Genomic DNA, 23,790 nt, shown 5'->3' with positions numbered 1-23,790 from the left:
ACCAAGGCTGGTGTCCAATCTATATTCCTTCTGCTTTCATTTCTACTGCTAGACCTGCAGATGTCAGACCCAACTGTAAGTGTTAAAATGTCATTGGAGTTGTTTTCTACTGTCCAACATCAGATCCTCCCCTGCAGTTTACAGGATCTTAACAAAACCGTTGAGTGCCACAGTCACTCTCACCTCGATCGAGGATTTCGACCCCTTCTCCTTTCGTCTTACAAACCAGTCTCTCCTGCAGTCTCTTCACTTCACACTCCTTCTCCTCCAGCTGCTCTTTTAAAGACGCCAGTTCATCCTACAAATTATAAATACATTTAAGACAGTAGACTGTGGCAGAAGAGGAATACTTATAAAGCATGCTAGCCCTTTAAACCAATACTCAGACTATAGGAATGAGACAAAAAAAAAAACCCACAAAAACTTACACACAAACACAAATTAGACAGAGGCAACGGTAAACACTATTGATATAAGTAATTTGCAATAATTACAGTGTAAATGTTTCAGGTTTGTGGTAAATGTAAGAAGTTGAAGTATAACCAGGACAGGGCACTCTCTAAATAAAGTTCTGCCTACAATAAATCAAAGTCTCACCAAGTTAGTTGAAGAAGACGACCAAATTAGACACTTGTCTTAAAAGCAAAACAAAAGCAAACTCAAAAAGGCTTGATTGGTTCCCTCAGCATTTCAAGGTATCACTCACGATTCTGGGATACTCACTGGGCTTCAATAGCCACAGGGAGGCAATTTAGGGGTGACTGGCCAAATCATGGACTAGGTAACTCACCCTCAACTGAATAAGGCACTCCTGCAGCAATGGAAAGCGAGGACTTGGGTCTTCCTTTTGAAATGACAAAAGCTTCTGAGGCCCTGATGTATTTGTTAACACTTTAAAACAGCTTTGCTTTAAAAAATACTAGTCTAGCAAATTCATATTTTTCAGGCTGTATCTGTCACAGAAACTAGTTATGCAATGACAACAAGGTATCTTTTATTCAGGGTGGCATTTATTCTCAGAGTATTCATTCAGCTATCTGTACACGCAGTGTTATGAAAAACCTACCCAGGAGGCCAGGTTGGCTCTGTACTCCCGACTCACAGTAAGGACAGAGCCAAGTTCAGAAGCTTTCAGTGCCCTGCATGAGGTGCTGCACCTCTCCCTGCAGGGCTTCTAAGCAGTGGCTTCTGTTCCCCGCCATGATGAGGAACACTTATGTGGCCTTCCGGGAAACCCTAATAGAGGAGAGCAGGCTCCAGCTCACACGAGGTGGAGTTCTTCCACAGGTGAATGTTTACGATTACTTTATGATGCTTAGGGGTCAGAGAGTCCACGAAATAAATTTATGAGCTGATACTTTTATGTTTCACTGTTTACTATCTACACTAGCAACCTCACTGTCTGTTTACTTGGGGTCTGTTCACTTTAACATAGGTGACACACGTATACACAACGAATGCGCATGCTACTGAAAACACCGTCACAGCAGAACGACACACGCCAGGAGGCATCAGCCCCAGCTCCCGCCAACGTCTACTACACCTTCAGTGTCTCCCACTTTTGCTCCATCCGCTGCTTTTCATACTGCATCTGACCCACCTTGATTTTCATGCTAGAAAGTTTGGCCATTAGAGACTGGTAGAGAGACAGAGGGATGAAAGAAAGGGAGGCAGAAAAGATAAGCTAGATAAACTAAGAAAACAGCATCAGTTCACAAAGAGGGGCAGCTAACCCAGATACCACAGGCTATGACCTGGCAGGTTAGTCAAGCTTTGGATTTACTGAGAACTCTAGCATGTAAACTAAGTGCCTTCTGCTTAGGAGAAACATGGCTTAGTTGTGAAATGTTTGCTACCGTGTATTAGTTGGAAAGCATTTTTTAAAAATAATATCGCTCAAAGAACGATAGACCATGTTCAAGAATCACTTTTTCCAGAGAAACTTACTTTAGTTGACTTGAGCTTTTTTTCATACTGAAGTCTTTCACTGTCCATCTCATTGACTTTTAGCCTCAAATCATTGATCTCTTGTATTAGCCCCTGTTTTTAAAAAAAAAAAAAAAAAAGATCATTAGAAAAGAGTATAGCACAGTCACTGAAAGGGTAGCTGGAAAGCCCTAGGCCAGCGCAGCTCCTTGTATGTGAGTTGTGAGAACCAGTCCTAGCAAAGGGGGTCCAGCAAACTTTACCGCAGCAGCCAAAGCACACGTCCATCAATCCACCACAATACTGACTGAAGTTTCCAGTGCCTCTGCCCTCAAGTGCTTATGAAAGCAAAAACGTGCTGTGACGCTGGAATCGTGAACCAGGTGCCCCCGTGTAGGGCTGGAAAGTTGGTGGAACCCTTAAGCTGCAGCACCGCAGGGAGACCCTTCGACCATCGGGAGCGTGCCCTTGAAAGGGGTCTGGGGACCCGCTCCTTGCCCTCTTTCTGCTGCCTGTCATCCAAGCATTTCATGATGGTGTGCCGCTTCAATACAGCCTAAAGCGGTGAGCATTCATCACGGGCTGTGATCCATGGCCAACGGTCTCTTCATAAGCTGTCTTGGAGATCTGTTAGAGTGACGCGTCCTGGTTCTCTTCCTTTTGCTGTGATCAACACTCTGATCAAAAGCAGCTTTGGGTGGGGGATTTATACTTCCAGGTCACAGTCCATCACTGAGGGAAGCCAGAGCCGGAAGCCAAGACTGTGCCCCAGAGGCAGGGACCAGATGCTTGCTAGCTCTTTCACTGGCTCACTCACCTGGCTCGTGCCCACCTAGCTTTTCTATATCACGCAGGAGACGGAGGCCCCACAGTGAGCTGGACTTGCCTACAGAGTTAAGACAGTCAAGGCAATTCCTCACAGCCATGTCCACAGACCAACCTGACAAAGCCAAAGTACTCAGCTGGGACTGTTGATGGGTGGTTCCAGGCTGTGACAAATTGACGGCCAATGCTTACTGTGACATGACAGAAATGTGACTAACTCACAAAGGCAGTCTGACACCGACAAAGCTACTTAGCACCCATTTCTATATTAAATTACCTGTGGACCCCACCTTTCTACAAAAGCTAGAGATTTTCTCTGCCATTTACCTTAAGATTCTTTTCTGTGACACATTATAGTTATCTGAAGATTTCTATAATATTTTTGCCTAGTCTACAAAAATGTAAACTTAAGTTTCTTTAAGCCAACAATCTCAACCTGAAGGTAGGTGAGGGATAGATAGATAGATAGATAGATAGATAGATAGATAGATAGATAGATAGAGATATATATGTATATTATATGAAATATTATATATAATATAATCATATATCCAATACGATAACATAATTTTATATGTGCAAAATTTAAAGTCTAAATGATTTCATAACAGAATAGAATTTAATGCCATTTCTACTGCTACTTTAAAAATGTGCTCCTTAAATTTGCTCAAATATTCTGAATTCAAGTTTAAAAGGAGTCTGTTTCTCTTGCTAGCTCATCTTCCCTGCATAGATGTCAGGAGTGCCCCTCCTTCCTTTGGTCTTCCAGGCGTGGCTATTGTCAACGGGAGCTTTCAACTCCCAGCAGGCACTGCTGTAAACATCGCCTCTTCCTTTAGTACTGACTGCAAAGATGAAGGAGCAACTATAGAAAAGCAAACTACTAGTGGGCTCATTTTCCTATTTTTTTTGTAAAGAAAACTCTCCAAGTGTTTTTGGTGGCAATGCATTAAATATGAATCTAAAGTTCCAACCTGGGAGGAGCTAGATATGCCCATGACAAGTCTGGCTGGAAGGTATGGAACTACCTCTTTAACTCAAAGTAAAAAAGGGAAAGAAAATCTTTAAAAAGCAATGCACTCTAAACCTCCACTCCACTGCACTCCATTGCACTGCACTGCACTCCACTCCACTGCACTGCACTCCACTGCACTCCATTCCACTGCACTCCACTGCACTCCATTCCACTGCACTCCACTGCACTGCACTCAGCTGTACTCCACTCCACTGCACTCAGCTGTACTCCACTCCACTGCACTCAGCTGTACTCCACTGCACTCCATTGCACTCCACTGCACTCCACTCCACTGCACTCCACTCTACTGCACTCCACTCCACTGCACTCCACTTTACTGCACTCCACTGTATTCCACTGTACTCCACTGCACTGCACTCAGCTGTACTCCACTGCACTGCACTCAGCTGTACTCCACTCCACTGCACTCAGCTGTACTCCACTCCACTGCACTCCACTCTACTGCACTCCACTGTATTCCACTGTACTCCATTCCACTGCATTCCACTCCACTGTACTCCACTGTACTCCACTCCACTGCACTGCACTCATCAGCTCAGGCCCCATTCTGAGCTCTTTATTTTAGCCATCTGTGCTTATGCCAGAAGGGGGCGCAAGTCTTCCAGGTTTAAGAATTTTAATGCACTAGGTTTTGGAAATGCCTATAAATGTTCCTTCCTTTTTTCAACATTTTCTTAGAAACCAACATTCAAACTCTCAAAATTCTGGAAGAGTATTAAGACAATTAGGATTGCAGAATAGCTTGCTAGCTAAAGGTTTTATTTTAAGGGAACATTAAGCCAGAACATGTACATATTCCATTCTATTTCAACGTCTGATACTATTTTGATTATTTTAACATAAGTTCACATTTACCAAGTATTCTGTAATATACCCTGTGAATATGTACACTCCCTTCCATCAGCAGTGTGAACTATTTCATAGGAAATGATCAGGACTGTGTTTGCTAGAAGGGTGTTCACAGGGTCACTGAATGAGAACACGTGGGACAATAGATAGAAGCAGGGAGAAACAAGGCACGACAAACACCTACTGTAGTTCAGCTGTCCCAACTGGTCGGCCTCACAACCAGATTAAACTAAGTACAGTGCGCCGGGTAAGTAAGATTTCGCTTCCTACAGTGTGGATAGCCTCCTCAACTCCCTTCTCTCTTCCCCCAGCCTCCTAGTTCCCATCCCTGCAGCCTCCTACCCCTCCAATCCCCCTGCAGCCCCAGCCACTACATAGGTTCAGCAGTGACTGTGAAGACAGGGATGACAGGGTAAGGAGAAGGGAAAAATCTAAACAGACTCTCACAGAAAGTTAAAGTAAAGCCAGTCTTTAATCCCAGGATTTGGGAGGCAGAGGCAGGTGGATCTCTGAGCTTGAGGCCAGCCTGGTTTACAATGTGAGTTCCAGGGCAGCAAGGGCTACACAGAGAAACCATGTCTCAAATATCAAAGGGGGGCTAAAAAACCTTAAGTCAGTCTGATAAAGAGACTGAGCAGTGCTCCTGCTCTAAGAGGCACAACCTTGATTAAGATGGGATATGCTCTTAAACATGACCAACTCTTGTTCAAGTCTAGAACAAAAATCAAGATGGTGCTTTCTTTTTGCCACTGAGGAAGTAAAACAACCCAGGCTTTCAGTTGTAATTGGATCGTGGATGGGACACTTCATTTTGGAAATCACAGTGGGGTAAGCTACATTATCTCAAGCCTGACATTACAAGGTATTATGAGGATACAGAGTCAATATGCAAACACTGCACCTGAAGGGAGAGAACAGGAAACAACCACGTCCTCGCTCTGCTTCCTGGTACTCATTTTCCGACACAGACTCAACCTAACAGAAAGACTTCGGGGTGGCGACCTCTAAGAAGGAATTTCTACAGCTCTTCCTTTCATTTTTTTATTTCACTTCATCTATGGTATCAGAGATTGAACCCAGGGCCTTGCATGTGCTGGAAAACAGCCCTGTGTTTCATCCTAAATGAAGATTTGAAATGGACAGATACCCTCCAAGCCTCTCCCCAGTGTGTGCGTGTACAGCTATGGAGGGGTGATTGTGTACAAGCAGACACGGGTGGTGGGAACCAAACTCCAGCAAGAGCATCAAGTGTGCCATTCCCCCATGAGAACTTTTCATTGTGAAAGTCACCCTAGACTTCACAAAAGTACAGTGAATCTTAGTTAATCGGAATGACTTACATGCGGAACATACTAACCATTAAGGGGCAAATAAAATGACCTGCAAATGCTGGGATTCTGTGAGTGTATAACATGGTTTCCCTACACTAACAAATTCCCTTTAGATTATGTAAATGTCCAGTGGGCCTAAATAAGGACAGCTGATAAAACCATGATCTTCAAATTAGCATGACCAGCACAGTTTTGTCATCTAGGTGCCACAAATATCTTGTAGTCAAAACTAGTCCTACAGAATATTTGAAACAAACAAAATCTCAAAACAAAAACTGGAACTAGCATTTTAGTGAAGAAATCAGAATGTGGTATTAAGGTTTACCCTGAGTTCTTTTTTACTTATGGCTGTTAGTTTTCTGAGACAAGAGTTTCGTGGTCACCAGTCTACTCTCAAATTCACTGTATGATGGAGGCTGGCTTTGAACTCCTGATCTTCTGCCCCCATCTCTCAGGTACTGGGATTGCAGGCATGTACACCATGCCTGCTTACTCTGTCTCTGGACTGCTGCTGAGGATAAGACCTAGGGTCTAGTGAGCCCGAAACATTATTTCTTAAAAGGAAGCAGGATGAAAGTGTACAGTAATTGTTACCTTCCTTCACACCTCCAGGAGTTTCAACTTTGTCGTGTGTGTGTGTGTGTGTGTGTGTGTGTGTGTGTGTGTGTGTGTGTGTGTGTGTATGCTAAAGAGGAAGGAAGAGAAGGGATGGGAAGGAAGAGAGAACATACATACGATACTCACCTCTGTGTCTCTGAACCTATCTTCATAATCCAGCCTGTCCTTCTCTACGGCGGTCAGTTTTAACTTCAAGTTAGAGATCTCAGCCATCAGCTCCAGCTTCTGTGTCTCTAAGGAAGTCCTACTCAGAAGCTCCTGTTAGAATTCCAGATAGTCACAAGTTGACTTACTATAAATTTCTGTCATGGCAGCAACGCAGCAACAGTTAAATGTAGGCTGTGTGTGACGCATGGACATGCACCACACTGCTGTGGATCCCTTGCTCTAGTGACCTCTGCTGAACAGAACCACACAGGTCATGGAGCTGTCGGGGAGACACATCTGTCAGACTCCTGAGGCCAAAGACAGCACTGGTGGTGCTGTGCATGGTACCTCATATGTGCCAGGGACTGGGAGACATGCTCCTGTTCAGTCCCTACAACCGTGCCATGAGGAAGAAAAGCTTATCAGCCTCACTCATCAGGGTTCCTAGGCACATGGAAGCCTAGGTCACGAGCACAGGGAGGTCCGGGGCCTGTGGAGTCTCACAGGCAGGCAATGGCACAGACTGATGTTCAACAGCAGCAGCTCTGCACCATAATAGTCTCCGCTGCACCACAGGCTTCTCATTCACAAGCCCTGTGTGTGACTGGGACATGTGCCTGAGTGTGTGCGTGTGTGTGTATGTGTGTGTGTGTGCATGCGTGTGCATGTGTGTGTGCATGTGTGTGCGTGTATGTGTGTGTGCGTGTGTGTGTGCGTGTGTGTGCATGCGTGTGCGTGTGTGTGCATGTGTGTGTGCATGTGTGTGCGTGTATGTGTGTGTGCATGTGTGTGCGCCTGTGTGTGCGTGCGTGTGCATGCGTGTGCATGTGTGTGTGCATGTGTGTGCATGTGTGTGCATCCGTGTGTGTGCATGCGTGTGCATGCGTGTGTGCATGTGTGTGTGCATGTGTGTGTGCGTGTGTATGCATGTGTGTGTGCGCGTGTGTGCATGTGTGTGTGTGCCTGTGTGCGTGTCGTACGTGTGTATTTGTGTGTGTGTGTATGTGTGAGTTTTTGCCTAAATGAGTCACATATGGTGTTTTTCATCTCATGGTTGAGAATCAGAAATAATATGAGTGCAAAAGATCAACTTATAATTCCTGTCACATTGTATTCTCTCCTAACTGCACAACTCTGCATGTCTGTGAGTTTAGACTCTGCTGCTCTAGACTTTAAATGCAACGGTTATGCAATTCTGGATTTACTGCTGCTGAGACGAGACAGGAAGGTTGCTCCTCAGCTAACACAGTTCGACACCCCGTGCCCCCAGCTTTAGCCCATACCTGCTGCAGCATTTCTTCAGTGGCATTCAGCTTCTCTCTATGCTCTTCAAGACAGAACTCCAAATCCCGAATCTTCTCTCCCTGAGCCTCCACCTGGTCTGTCAACACGCTCACCTGTCGGTTTAAAGCAAGAGGCTGCAATGAGTTCGGAAGGCTCATTCCCTGATGGGAACGAGGACTAAGAGCCACTGCTCACAGTGGTTAAGACATCCTAAGCCCTTGGCTATTTACACTCTGCTCTGTGTGGACCAAACCCACGTCTGGTGCATGCTAGGCTAGGCAGGCTCTGTACCACCCGGGAGCCTCCGCAGCCCTATGCCGCCTTATGGCCCAAGGATTCCTATTCAAGAAGGTGCTGATCAGAGCCTGCAGTTTCTTTACACATTAAAGCCATCCTGCTGCAATCAGGAAACTCTGACGTTGAAGGTGATGGTGAGAGACGAGGTAGACAGTCACAGAGGAAGCGAGGTCCATATCGGAAACGGGCACTAAGGACCACTCAGATTTCTCATGTCAACAGTAAGAGGAGCAAAGGTGAACAAAGACCTCAAACTCTGCGTGCTCTTTCAGGATGGACACCATCACAAGCGTGTGAAGTTCATCCTATACCCTCAGGGTTCCACGCAGATCTACAAGTTTCTCCTCCGTGATGCCAGCTGAGTGGATAGACTTTGATCGTTAGCTCTGTGCTTAGAACCACCACGAGGAAGCAAGCAAACGTACCCCAGAGAACACTCCAACAGCAGGCTCCACTCGGCTGCCTTGTTCATGTATCATTTTTAAAGATGGAAAGTTAATATATATTCAGACTGAGATTTTTACACTACGGGTATTCACAGATCTGGATTTCTAGTTGAAATGTATGTAAAATCAGATCTGACAGCAGGTGACACACGTCATCTCAAGTGGCACTGAGTCTGACCTGATCCTGAGGACTGGGTGACAAAGCTGACCACAGCCAGCCCTGCACACTCCGGTACGGATGGCTGGCTTAGCACTCCACTACTTGTTTGTGAGATAGGGTCTGATGCTATAGCCCAGGCTGGTTTCAAATTCATGGCAATTCTCCTGCCTCAGTGTCCTAAGTGCTGGGATTACAGACACTGTGTGCTGTTTCCTTAAGTGCCTGGCTGGGCCACTGTACAAATGTGAATTAAGTGTTTCGTTTTCAGTAGTCTGTAAAAGTAGTCTTCCCTGTCATCTGTCTGTGGCTGACTTAAGAATCCCAGCAGACATCAATCTGCATGACAAAGTCCCTTCATGGAACAGCAGTATGTTCACACACAGCCCACACCTCTTCCTTACGCACACGGTTCCCCAGCACAATGAAGATGCACACGAACAGTTCTTACAGATGGCATGTATACTACGGGCGCTTAGTCAGGTGCTGCACATATATGTGACCCAACGTTACAAGGACACATGTCCTGAGAAAGGAACGGCCTCAAGTACCACTTGCCTGAAGAACGAGGGACTCCTTGTCGTTTTCTAGCCGTGCTAGCCTTTCTTGATACACATCTCCATTCCCAGGTAGGTGTCCATTTGTCTGAATGAGAAAGTGACAGAGGTAAGGTCAACTCTCCCTTACGATTAACATGTTATGAATCAATAAAACTGACATATTTTAAACTCAAGGAGCCTGGATTAAATTCAGCACAACTGTCCCTGGCATGGCTGGAAAATGTAAGAGTTAACTGACTCATATTAAGCATGACAGGCATGGTGAGCGCTTACATACGACTGAGCATGTAAACATCACTCACTGACCGACCCCAACTCAGAGTAAACAGAAAACAAGTCCCCTGTCTTGGTTCCAAACGTACTGCTGTGCTAAGACACTGACCAAAAATAACTTGAGAGGAAAGGGTTTATTTCGCCTTATAGTCCACCAGGAAGGGAAGTCAGAGAGAGAACTGAAGCAGAGGCCTTAGAGGAGTGCTGCTTACTGGCTTGTTCCTCATGACCTGCGAAGCCACCTTCTTATACAACCCAAGACTATCTGCCCAGAAATCCCCCCCCATCCCAGTGGGCAGGACCTTCCACATAATCATTAATTAACAATACATTCCATAGACTTGTGTACAAGTTAATATGATGATGGGGACCTTTTCTTCCCAAAATACTCTGGATTGTGTCAACTTCGCAGGAAGCTAACCAGCACAGACTCTGAAACGCAGCAGCTGCTGAAATGCTCCAGTAGCCATGGGTACAGCCCTAGGGCAAACAAAGTTCTGAGTACCTAGTAGAGGACAATACTCCATTTGTCCCTGAATGATTCCTGTCACTCGTTTTGGACGTGAAACAGTGATTATGAACTGTGACACCATCCTGTTCCTACAACTCCATCCCCAGGTCCCACACCGGTCTGTCAATGCCTGATTACGGATCAGACACAGGGACAATGTCTGCTGGGCTTCTTCCTGTTCACTTAGCTCTACAAGTCACAAGATGAAATCTTAAGATAAAGGTTCCCGCCAGGAACGTCTTGAGAAGCCTTTCTGTCTCTCCATCAAAGCTTAAGCACTCAGTCCAGGGAGATTTTCCCTGGTGGTGCTGCTGAGCTAGGCCTGCCAGCTTTGCAATTGCTTTCCTTCTTGGCCTCGCTAACTTCTTCCGTGTTTATCAGCTTATGTAAAGCTAAGATCAGCTCCTAGCCAGAGCCTGGCCATCGGCTGGTTCCTTCCTGGCATTGGCTCAGGGCTCATCCACGTTCACCTCCTTACTCTTCTATCTCCTGCTGGTTTTTAAATCCCATTTTGTATATTATGCATAGTACACAGTCCAAGAAGTATAGACTTTTCCCTACACTTTTTATTTTATTTTATTTTTGAGACACAGTCTTTCTATGCAGCCCTGGCTGTCCTAGAACTCGCTAGGTAGAGCAGGGTGACTTAGAACTCCTTGTGTAGGTCAGGCTGGCCTGGAACTCAGAGATTTGCTTTCTTCTGCCTCCCAACTGCTCTGATTGAAGGTATGTGTCGCTGTGCCTGGCCCTTTCCTCCATACTTCTCATATCCAAGTTATGAATGGCACATCTGGGAGTCTCACAAAGAGTAAGACGCATGAAATTGTCACTCTGCAACAGCAGTGTGTAAGACACCCCCTTCCTCTCCCCTTCCTCCCCCTGTCCTCCCCCTCTCAGGGACGTCACTATGGAGCTCAGGAGTAATCCTCTTGCTTTAGCCTCCTGGGATCACACACATGAGCCACTGTGTCCAGCTTGTGATGTGCTCCTCGTAACTTCCTAGCCACATCGCATATGATATCCACAGGATTTCCTGAACAGCCCTTTCAATACAACAGAGATTAAACCAGAAGAAATCTAAAATGGACAGGTAGGCGCACCCAGAATTCAACCACTTTTTGTTTTGGGAGTGACAAATCTCATATCTTGAAAACAAAACAATATAGAAGAAGGATGAGTGAAAAAAAGGAGGAAGAAGTAGGGAGGAGGAAGAAAAAGAAGGAAAGATTAAGTTTGGGGTGTTCCTTCTGAAGATGGAGACACGCTCAGTTATATTTCCCAAGAACCCACAGAAAACTCAGAAGTGAGTTTAGCAAGTGTGCAGTGCATGCTTAGAGTAAGTGTCATGCTAACATCAGTCGCTCGACCACATACCTCACCATCCCCACTGCACAACCCTCCCTCCAGTGCCCAGAATTAACTTACAAGAGTCTGATAGAGTAGTAGGAATGACTCACAGCCCCAGGGGCCCATGAAATGAAGCCGTCTTCTGGAGGACAGCCAGACACACAGTGGATGTTCTAGTCTATGAAGAGCAGGGGCAGACCCTGGCACACATGTCTGTGATTTTTAAAATATTTTATTAGCATATACTAACTAGACATAATAGTCGGTTCCGTGTACTTCATACGTATACGTGATATATTCCGAGAATATTTACCCTTACTCTCCATCTCCATTCACAGAGCCCTTTCTTCAGCTTAAGTATCCCACTTTGGCTTTTATTCCTTCTTTTGTCTTTAAAAACTTTAACTAGTTACTTACGGGCAAAGCACATGGGCAACTTACTAGAGGTACACACTGAAGAAAATGCACCCCCTGACTCCCCCCCTGCAACCCCTAACTGCCTACAGTTCCTCATTGAGAGGCAGGACATCACCCCTCCCCTCTCCAGGGAGGAATGCTGACAGGCCTAATCTTGTGCAGGCCTTGTGCAGGCAATCCCAGCTGCTGAGTTCCAAAATACAAAGCCCTACCCTGAAGACAGCATTCTACAGTACTCCACCCCTCTCTCCAGCTCCTAATTTTTCTTCCACCCCTCTTCCAACATGCCCCCTGAGCCTTACAGGGTATTTGGACTTTAGAGTACAGACAGGGTGACTCATCTTTCTGTGGTGGTGCAGCTAACAGTGCAATGTGAACAATTTGAGATGTTTTGCCTTTGAAAACAGGTGGTGCCTGTTTGTGAGACTTGACATTTGTTCTGGGAGTGTCTCTCTAGGATTTTCAGGGTCCAGGTTTGCTGGGGTTTGTGGGTATTTTGGTGTTCTGAAATCCACCGTTCCCTGGGACATTTCTCAGCCTGTTTTTGCTTTCTGTCCCACCCAGCCTTCACTCTACATCAGCATACTGAGAAAGGAATTTATTACTGGCAAAAAGATTTTCTCCTCATCTGCACCCAGAAGCTACCAGTGGCAGCCATGGCTCAAGAGGACCAGTTGAAAGCTGACTGGTGCCCAGAACACTTTCTTTAACATGTGCTTGATCTAGTCTGCTAGTATTTCTGAGCAATGATGGGATAGCTCAGTGATAAAGAACTCGCCTAGTGAACATGGTTCTCAATCCCATCCCTAGAAATAAAAACACAACTTCTGGGGGCTGGGGAGATGGCATACGGTTGGCAGTAAGATCCCAGCACCCACATAAAAGTCAGTGGGCACAGCGACCTGTCTGCAATTACAGGGTTGTGGAGACAGGATCTGAGAGAGAGAGGGTGCCCAGAGCAAGCAGGCCAGCAAGACCAGCTGAACTGGTAAACACTGTGTTCAAGTGTGAGACCCTGACTCAGTATATCAGACAGGAAGTGATCAAGGTAGACACTGAATATCAAACTCAGGCCTCCATACATACATCACGTGCACTCACTACCACACTCAGGTTCCCATACACACGTGAACATGCATATATGCACACACAGAATACTTTCAACATGATGATAAATGTAACATGATCACGGAGGTGCTTGAAGTTAGGTCACACGTTAGAGTGTGACTCTGAAACTGCCAGTTTCTTGGTGGAGTCACTAGCCAGCAAGCCTGCTGGTTATGTATTTGCTGGCTGCTCACACCGTCTGGAAAACTCTTTCTCTGGCCATGGTCTACCTCGGTTCCTTCACATTTCAGTGCTTATCCAGGAGTTAGGCTCTGAGAGACAATTCTGTGTCTGAGGTCACATGGGTTCTCTCTGTCCGGCTGGAGTTTTCTCAGCACTCACCACATTCCTACTTACTGTACATTTATCATGTCTGCATCATTGATTCCCGGTACTCCCAACAGAGTCAGGCATCCTGAATACTGTTTTCAAACAACACAGCCACTCTGCTTCCATGTCTACTGCAGCACCGTGCCTGCTGCCGGCACACACTTTGTTACTTTGTAACGAGCACTGTTGTTACTTTGTAACCAGCACTGTTTCCAGAACATCAGTGCTATGTGCATTTACACCTCAAAGTGTTGTGTGCACTTACAAGGCAAGATGTTGCTCAGACTGTGTTGCTGGGTTTCAAGTTGAAGGATCCATTAAATGACAAATACTGTTCAGAACCAACGAAGATTCCACCACAATAATAACATCCCAACAGCAACAAACTACAGAACCACGGGGCCAGAGAGCTCAGGAGTTTCATTGGTCAGCTCTCTCCTAACTCATTCTGTCTGCTCCTTCTTCCCCATCCCAAACCATCCAAGCCAAAGTAAATGTATTCTCTCAGGCACAGAGAGGTGGAGATGATGATGTTGGTGATGGTGATGGTGATGATGGTGATGGTGATGATGCAGCAAAAGGCAAAGGGCACAGCGTGCAGACAGAGCAGAGGTGGGTATAGGAGGAACAGAGGCAGGAGCATGAAGGAGCCAGACCCTATCTGTTGACAGTGCACTTCCCTTTAGAAAAAGGGCAGGTCTGACACTTATACTTCCATGACCTCTCCATTTAGTATTTCAGAAGTCAGGGGCATGTCAGTATTTTAAAAGGGGATATTCAGACATACATAATTTAGCTGGGACTCATTCTTTCCTTTTCACCCTTTATTAGCAGGGTATCTAGAACTGTTGAATTCACAGACAAAGAATGACAACAGAGTTCCAAAAACTAAGTAAAGAGGCAGGGATGTTACATAACAGCACAGACTCAGAGTTTCCAAGACGGAAAGGCCTCTGTAGGTGGAGGATGGTGACTTCCAGTGTGGACGTGCTTAGCACTACTGCGCTATGCCCGTCAAGACAGTTAAAGTGGTGAACTCTACAAGAATAAGACAAACTGCGAGATAAAAGCTAATGCCATCACAGATCTGAAGGAGCAGCTAGCTCCCCCATGGCTCCCAGCTGTGGAAAATCACTGGAAGAAGGGGGAGGCTGGAGGAGGCCCTTGAGTCTTACAGCCCAGCCCTACTTCCTGTCCTCTCTCCGCTCCTAACTGCTGACACAATGTGACCGGCCACCTCACACCCCCATGGCCATGTGTTTCACACCATGATGGACTGGTTCCTTCTTAAATCCTGTGCCAAAATAAACCCTTCTGTCTTTAGGCTATTGTCAGGCATTTCATAACAGCACGAAAAGCAACTGAGACACACCGAGCCCTAGCAAATCCCCCCAACTGCAAGTGGAGAGGAGGTTGATAACTGGGGACGGGGTGGGGAGAGGCTGTGAATGGCAAAGAAGATGGGGTGATACAGAGCAGCAAACCTGGGTTCTAATGTGGGCTGTCACCATACAAGGCTCTCCTTAGCTCTGAGTCTCTATTTCCTCCTCAGTAAAGGATGGATGAGGGTTCTGCCTGGTAGAAGTTTGAGGATCCCATGCTAACACAGGCTGGGCACTCCTCTCTGAGCCTGGCAGGCAACAGTGGATCGTATAGATCTACTGAGAATCTAACAGGATGTCTTTCCACAGAGGGACATGACCCTGGCCCCACCACAGGCCAGTATGGTCATCATGGAAGTTCACTTCTGGTGAGGGGAGAACAGATGCTCTCGAGGCTGCAAAGACTCTTGTGAAACTTTACAGTCACTCGTTAATGATTCCAACCAAGCAATTAAAAGTCTTGATTCAGTCAGTGGTAGTCAGCTTGAGAGTCCTGTCCTTTAAGAGATGCTAATTAGTGCAGCGGGCATTTGTACTGCCAATTATCATTCTTGCAGGTCTGAGAGCACCCCTGGTTCCCCAAAGGATGCAGGCTACTTCTTTACTGTGCAGCACCTACCTCCTTAATTATTCCATGTAATTGGCAGCTGGACAGCTGCCCGTAATGCCAGTTCTCAGGAGGTGGAATAAGAATTCGAGGCCTGCCTAGGACACCCAGAGAAACCAGGTCTCAAAAAAAACAAAGGTAGCTGGAGAAAAAGAAAACATCACTAATAGCATATGCCAGTGAAGGGACACAGTGTGTAAGCGTGGATCTGTCTTAACAGTACCTCTACAACTGTATGCTTCTAAAAACGGAAGACAATCATGATTCAGCAGGGAGTTTCCTGTGACTGGGAAAAATCTACCCAGTGTGAACCCTGCTCAGTTACTAAGGCAGAATAGAATTCTGCCATAAGGCTGAAAAGGTACAGCACGTTACACAGACATCACTAATGGAGGACCGTGTGCCTATCAGGCCACAGGTTTAAGCTAGCAAATAAAAAAGTACATCTGAGCCAAACGCATAGCTTCTGTTTACGTCTACTGTCTTAGGGTTTTCATTGCTGTGAAGAGACACCATTACCAAGATCTCTTACAAGGACAACGTTTAATTGGGACTGGCTTACACACTCTGAGGTTCATTCCGTCCATTATCATCAAGGTGGGAGCATGGCAGTGTCCAGGCAGACGTGGTGCTGGAGGAGGGTCTCAAAGCCCTCCCCCACAGTGATACCCTTCCTCCAACAAGGCCACACCTCCTAACAGTGCCACTCCTTGGGCTGGACATTTCAAACCACCATAGCTAACTCGCCCTGGACTAGTCTCACAATGCTTTCCCTAATCCAAGAACCTGAGGCTCAGGACCCAGCGCCACAGCGGCAGAGGTCAAGAGGCAGACTTTCTGACAGGACAGCCTCACGTTTTTGCCATGTCAGTTACAAGTCATCTCAATCAGTAGAGGTTACAAAAAATGCCATCTTCAATGAAATGAGTGATGCTAAGGTCAACATCTGCAAACCAGGGATTCTAACCCATGAGGTGGAGCGTAGGAACGAGGCATTAGTAGCCAGCCACTGACCTGCTAAATAGTCATCGCATCAACCGTCTTATTGCTTACATTTCAAAAAATGAAGACATTCCAGTCCCAAGTGCACATGTTTTTAAAGTGTGAAAATATGAGTGTGCATACTAGGGTCCAGATGTGCTGTCTCTGGGCTCGGGCTGGTCTCAGAGCCACAGACTTGCAGCCGCTCAGCTGGAGTGTCCTCCAGCCTCCCGCAGTGCTTCTCTGCTGCTCTCTGCAAGGCCCCTCTTTTCATGTGGGCCTCAGGAATGTTTTCTCAGGCCTTGGAAAACAAGGTGCATCTTAAGCCAGTGTCCTGTGAGTGATCTTAGTCACTGTGCAGCAGCACACTGAGACACCCTAGCTGACATTAAAGCGAGTGTCCCAGGGCTTCTGGGAAATGGGGTCAGCCAGTTCAGAGTGGCCATGAGAGGGAGGGTACTTTCACTGCCCTCACTAAGCTCATGTCTTAACAATACAATTGCAGACTCCCCTCCCCCCATCAGCCCCAGAAACAAACACTCAACCAAAGGGCACAAGTCAATTATCTACAGGTCCTCTTGAGTCAAGTAATAAATTCCTTTCTCACTGTGTGCTGAGTGCCAGAGTAAAGACATAGGAAGTAGGAATAGGCTGAGGAATGTGCCAGGGTACAGTGAGTTTCACAGCACCAAACTACTCCCAAAGAAACTAACAAACCTGGACTATTAGATTCCTGGAGGATGCTCCCATGGCGAGTGCAGGCATTGTCTGTTTCTAAAAGTAAAATATCTCTAACCCTTCTAACCCTAGTGGCTCGCCGCACCGCCACTGAAAGATTGTTGACTGGTACTAAACGGATGGAACCAGGAGCACCAGGCCCAGGTCTGGACTGCCTGGGGCTCCAGAATTTGTGCGACACCCTGGGAAATGCTTTAGCAATAGGATGTACGTCCAAGCTCTCAGAGCAGGCAGACAGCTATCATTCCTCCAGGTTGACAAGCACGCCTTAATCCTTCATCAATTTTTATGTAAACACAACCAAGTCAGAAGCACACACATGCATCTTAATCGTTACGTCACCATCCAAATCTCATCTGCTTTTGTGATGCTCTTGAGACTCTGCATTCAACACGTACCAGACGTGATATTTAGTGTCTCCATTACCAGAGCGGGGAAGGATGTCTAGAAACTGTTAAGAGCTGACATTGGATGAAAGCGACATGACTGCCACATTCCACTAGATGGCACTTCTGCCCAATCACAGCTACAAACCTACTGCTTTCTGAAGCATCCACCCACTGTATTTCCTGTTTAGAATACCTATTATGTCCTTCATAGGCAGCCCCACCCCATTGTTACTGTTGTGTGCAAGGCTCTTCTCCTCATAGGAGCATACCAGGTCGTTTATACAACCTAGAATCCAGTCCATTTTTAGAGGAAGAATTGTGCAACTTGTTGGCATGGATACAATACAGTGTCTTTTCAAAGCTATCCTTGGAAGAGATGGGGAAGTAAGGGGTTACATTGTCTGTTCTGACAGAGCATGGTTCAATTCCCAGTACCCACATGGTGGCTCACACTGTCTGTTGTCAGACACACACACACACACACACACACACACACACACACACACACACAACACACACACACACTTGGTACCTTCTGGCCTTTTAGGCACTGCCTAGGCTTGGTACACAAATATACATATAGGCAAAATTTCCAACCATATAAAATAAAATAAAGAAAAATTCTAAACTTTCTTTACAGCTGAGAGGAACTGGGGTCTCATGTTCTGCTTTGTAAGTTTCTTTTTCTCTTCTGTTGATCTGCTAGTCTATGTTCTCAGTTTCATAATAAACAGCAGAAGATTGACAGCACAGAGAAGGATCATGCAGGAGATTGACAGCACAGAGAAGGATCATGCAGGAGATTGACAGCACAGAGAAGGATCATGCAGGAGATTGACAGCACAGAGAAGGCTCATGCAGGAGACTGACAGCACAGAGAAGGCTCATGCAGGAGATTGACAGCACAGAGAAGGCTCATGCAGGAGACTGACAGCACAGAGAAGGCACATGCAGGAGATTGACAGCACAGAGAAGGCACATGCAGGAGATTGACAGCACAGAGAAGGCACATGCAGGAGATTGACAGCACAGAGAAGGCACATGCAGGAGATTGACAGCACAGAGAAGGCACATGCAGGAGATTGACAGCACAGAGAAGGATCATGCAGGAGACTGACAGCACAGAGAAGGCTCATGCAGGAGACTGACAGCACAGAGAAGGCACATGCAGGAGACTGACAGCACAGAGAAGGATCGCACAGAAGCCTACCATTTGATTTTGAAGCCACTCAATCAGCATTTCAGCTGTTGAGTCTGGAATCTGGCATCTCAATCCTTCTTTCTCATCCGTTTCCATCATCTCCAGCAATCCACGCAGGTCTTCCACAAGGTGCAGAGCTCGCAAGCTTCCCATAAATGGGGAGGTGGGAGATTGACAATCAAAGATCCCATTGGAATATTCCAAGGCTTTAGAACCTGGTTTCCAAAGAAAATCAGAGAGCAATAGGACTTATGTTAGGAAAATACCAGACCTGAAAAAGATAAATCACTCTAGCCACCAGCAATGATCACAAAGAGCAGGGGAAAGACACAAAATAATCTAATAATGTAGATCTATCCCTCTAAATCTTACATAGTCAAGAATAAAAATGTCATTGACAGTAACTATAAATGGCTTGATGGCTAACGAAAAGGCCAGCTGTGGGGACAGATGGAAAAGGAGTGTGGCAGGCTTGAAAGTGACCAGAACAAGTAGGACGACTGTTCAAAAGCAGTAAGTGCTCTTTACTACTGAGCCAGCTCTTCAGCCCTTGAGCTTTTCACATTTGAATTAATTAATTGTTGTGATATTTGTGTGTTTTCTCATGCCAGTGCACCCATGTCACTGAAGGCATGCATACATGTGTCATGTTACATGTGTGGGGGTCAGGGGACAAACTACAGAGTTGTAGGATGTCATACAGGTGAAGGCAGGTACAAGGTAGAACGAGGCCTGTCCTTGGATGAGAAGGAAGGATGGGTGGGAGAAAAGTTTTAGAGAGAGAAGGAGACTGGAGGAGGCAGCAGAAGTCACCGAGAGAATCGGAGGCGGATGGTAAGCTTCCTCTCTGCACATTTACAGGTTGTTAGGAATACTCTTAAGGGATGGATGTGTACAGGGCTTTGTATGTCTAGGTGGGCAATCATATCTTATCAATTGGATCAGAGGTTATTGTGCTGTGTGTTCTTTCATGTGGCGATTTAAGTTCAAGAGAGTGTGTGGCAGCCAGAGACACTAGGCCGCCATGGAATTGGGATGTGTGTTTCTGGCATGGTGGCAGCCTGCCCTGGGAACTGCATGGGGAGAGAGATGGCTGCCAGGCTCAGAGAGAAGCCTTCGGCAGTGTGATGTGGGATGGAGCAGAGGGGGTGAGAGGCTTTGCTGACTGAGATGAAGGTTATCTACAGATATCTTGGGGTACTATGGTGCCAGATCTAGTGCAGGGTAAAAGACAGCCCACTTTTTATAATTTTACAACAGAGTCTGTTTCCTCCTCCCACCAGGTAAGTCCCAGAGACTGAGTTCATGTCATCAGGCTTGATGGTAAGAACCCTTACCTACTGAGCTATCTTGCTGGTCCTTTTTCCTTAGTGACAAAGTCCTTGGTCCTAAAGTCCTGTGGGGGTTTACAAACAAGCCCTCTAGTGCAGCAGATTAGGCTGTAGATGGATAACGTGTACAGCCTTCAGAGGCTGGTCCAGACGTTATCGCTCCTCCAGTTTTTCTCAGTATGAGGCTGGTGCCCGGGAAGAGCCTGGGATTGGGCCTAGTTATGCTCCCTGAACTCATGACAGAGTAAGCCCCGCCCCTTCTGTATATGCAAGGTTGTCTGAAAGCGCCTATCACCCCAAGAATGAGACTAAACTGTTATAGACTAAAGTTAACTGGTTCTGTATTAGATTGGGTTATTGAACTCTTCACCATCAAGTCCATCCCTTAAAGAGGCTTGCTTACAAATAATCCTTTGGAAAAGATATTCTAAGAAATGAGTGGGACACTTTAAACTGAGGTGGGAAAGTGAAGCTGCATCTCCAGGGCATGCAGGTACAAGGAGCCAGCACGCCATCTCCCTCAGGGAGGAAGAGTCTGCACAGAATATCACTGTCAGGTGACAGTCAGCAAGGAGAAGAGCTGGGCAAGGATGCCCAACTGGAGCTGTGACTGACCACCGGCTGGGTGACTGCTCTAGCCTCTCACTGCTGTCACAGGCTGCAGTGTACACAATCTACTCTCGACACACAGCACTGTCAAATGGCACTGGGTTTGTCTCCAGATCAGCTGCCCAGTCAGTGGGAAGTCAGGGCCCACGGCTCTGCTTCCACCACAAAGAGCTACTGGAGATTCCAGGCAAGGGGACACCAGGAAAGAAGACTCTGGGGTCCAGAGAAGGAAGATTCTGGGGTCCAGAGAGGGAAGAATGCTTCATCTTGGCAATGTGGGTGGAGACATCACGAGGTCAAAGCAACATTTGAGCAGCAAGCAAGACAGGAAGGCCTGAGGCAAGATGAAAGACAACAGCTAAGCCTGGGGGAGGAAGCCAGGCAGGACTGAACCCACTGAACAGGGAACAGGAAGGCTCCAGGGTAACTTCTCAGGGTTAGTTTCAGGGTTATAAGACTGACTGGAAGAAGAAATAAACTCAGATAAAGGCCACTAGAGGTGCCTCCCAAGGAGAGACAATGGGCTTAACTGATGTTTAGGGTCCCTTAGCTCAGTGTGACACTGATGTGCCTACTGGGCATTTCACAGGAGAGATCTGGCTGGCAGAGGTAGAGACCGGAAGCTTAGTGAGGAACCAAGCCACCCATGGACGGAATGCTGACTTCTAGGAACAGGTCATTCACAGAAGCAGGATGGACGTGGCTCAGGCTGTGTGGTGTGGGTACCTGCTATGATCCCGTCCATCTGCTCCAGCGCCGCGGCCAGCATGTCACTAGCGTCGCTCATCATCTTCCTGCTCGAAAGGGGCAAATTCCAGCTTCAACCTGGGGAAGGACAGAAGACCACAATGTTACCACTGCATGCTTTAAGTGGGCTTATTAATTCTACTCTACATTAAAACTGTGCTTGGAAGTCAGACAATGTCAGAAGCAGCATGGAGCTGAATTAACTGCATTACTTAATCACTACTGTAGGTAACAGGCACTTCAGCCTGTGTCTCTACCAGTTAATAAGAGAAGATTTAGATCTGGCACTTAAGGTTGTTCAGGGTCCAGCGGAGAGGTGGGGTAAAATTTGGTGACAAAGTATTTGCCTGATGTACAAGGCAACTACAAAACATTAAGTCTGGTAGGATGGTGGCCACACTGCTCTTCAGAGCTCTAGGTCTCTGTGAAGTATACAGAATCACTACAGAAGCCTGCTGAGGGTCAGGAGGGTGCAGATAGACTCAAGGACACAGGGGTGTTACAGAAGCCTACTGAGGGTCAGGAGGGTGCAGACAGACTCAAGGACACAGGGGTGTTACAGAAGCCTGCTGAGGGTCAGGAGGGTGCAGACAGACTCAAGGACACAGGGATGTTATAGAAGCCTACTGAGGGTCAGGAGGGTGCAGACAGACTCAAGGACACAGGGGTGTTACAGAAGCCTGCTGAGGGTCAGGAGGGTGCAGACGGACTCAAGGACACAGGGGTGTTACAGAAGCCTGCTGAGGGTCAGGAGGGTGCAAACTTTTTTCTGTATCAACTTCATCTAATCACAGTTCTTTCATTTCCCAGTGTTTAAGTTCTGTGTCACAGTTTGTCAAAGGGTTTATATAAGGAAAGTGTTCACTGACAGACAGCCATGTCCTGCTATCCACGGGAGACTGGCTTTAGTTGCTATGCCTAGCTATCAGCTTCCATGGGTGTTCAAGTTCCTTATGTTAAACTACACAGTATTTGCACAGACCACTTTGAAGTACCTCAGGATTAGTTAACAGTATCATTAAGAGTGCTTTGCAACTAGCTGACACACTGCACTGTGTGAGCTTCCTGGAGATGGCCGCCATTTTGCATGGCTCTGGAGAGGTACAGCCCAGAGAGTTCATCCAGGATCGCTTCTCCCTGCTGATGGGCCTTTCCTGCCATTATTACAAAGCCTAGTGAGTGCTGGGCATCAGCCCACCCTGCCGAACGAATTTCCTACAGATAAGATGAACTGCCATGAATTAATGACTTTATTGAATTCCTGATTTGATTAAAATAATTTTAAAAGAAAGTTTAAGGAGATGGCTTTAGTTGTTTTACCAGAAAGATGTAATAAAGTTAGAATCAAGAATAGAATGGGCCTCCTCCTCATAGAATAAGTAAAGGCTGCATAATGAGGAATACAGTGAACTTTCACAATTACACTGAAAAGAGAAATAGGCTTGGGACAGATTTGTGAGGAAGGAAAAACATTCATTCTAGGTCAGGTCCGAGGATGAAGCCACAGGTGTGCACTGTGATAAAAACTGTGGCTTTACATTTATGACTCGCTTATAGAATGAAGTACTGCTGTAAACTTACTATCAGCATCCTTCCATAACTCCTTTTGTGTAACATTTTATCTATGAAGTAATTTTATAAAGAACTTTTATCTAAGAAGATATAAAAGGCTGAGAGAAGGGATGAAGTGTGGCATTTGAGGCTCAGCACAATCCACCAAGTGTATACATGTATGTACATACATACATGTGTAGGTATATGTGTATGTATGTAAATATGCATGAACAGTTGTGGAATTGTTGAGAAAGGTAGTTGGGCCTGACCACCCCCTCCTGTGTGTGTGTGTGTGTGTGTGTGTGTGTGTGTGTGTGTGTGTGTGTGTGGTGTGTGACTTTTTCTCTATTCTTTTCTTTTCTCTCTGGCTTACTAAGAGTTAATAAGCTCTAACCTCCAAGCCTCCTGCCTGGCTGGGAGGAACCAAGCCAGAAAAAAACTGCACCTTTTTTCTTAATCCCCTGCTGCTATCAGGAGAGTCAATTTACCAGAAGCCAGCAGCTTTTGGCCACAAAATAGCAAAGAGTTAAAGACACTCCACACCCCAAGTCTACCATCCTTAGTCTACTGTGTACAGGATAAGCCCCCAACCCTGGGAAAATAATAAGAAAACACACAGGTCTGCACAGGATCTGTAGAAATGTGTCTTCTCCAAATGTTTCTGGTCTGCAGTTAGTTGAGTGTAACTGTAATACACACACACACACACACACACACACACACACACACACACACACACATTCACACACAGTTGTATTTAATTTCAGTAGGTACCATGAACTGAGTGTCT

At 46.2% G+C, this 23,790-nt stretch overlaps 1 protein-coding gene across 43 annotated transcripts in view; it reads right to left on the bottom strand.

Annotated features, from left to right (window-relative positions):
* Ppfibp1 (PPFIB scaffold protein 1) overlaps positions 1–23,790 on the bottom strand; it is a 156,397-nt gene that overhangs the window by 34,226 nt on the left and 98,381 nt on the right. For 25 of the 43 annotated variants that reach the window (XM_087657834.1, XM_087657809.1, XM_087657807.1 and 22 more), the window contains 7 exon segments: positions 21,426–21,524; positions 18,769–18,974; positions 9,475–9,561; positions 8,016–8,129; positions 6,712–6,843; positions 1,948–2,040; positions 184–298 (listed from right to left, as the gene is read on the bottom strand). In XM_087657834.1, the coding sequence (XP_087513960.1) occupies positions 184–298; positions 1,948–2,040; positions 6,712–6,843; positions 8,016–8,129; positions 9,475–9,561; positions 18,769–18,974; positions 21,426–21,489 (811 nt within the window). In that variant the 5' untranslated portion in view covers positions 21,490–21,524. 43 annotated transcript variants of the gene reach the window in all.

Source organism: Rattus norvegicus, chromosome 4, assembly GCF_021556685.1.
Source record: "Rattus norvegicus strain SHRSP/BbbUtx chromosome 4, alternate assembly SHRSP_T2T, whole genome shotgun sequence".
Taxonomy (NCBI): domain Eukaryota; kingdom Metazoa; phylum Chordata; class Mammalia; order Rodentia; family Muridae; genus Rattus; species Rattus norvegicus.
This window is presented reverse-complemented; position numbering and strand designations above follow the sequence as displayed.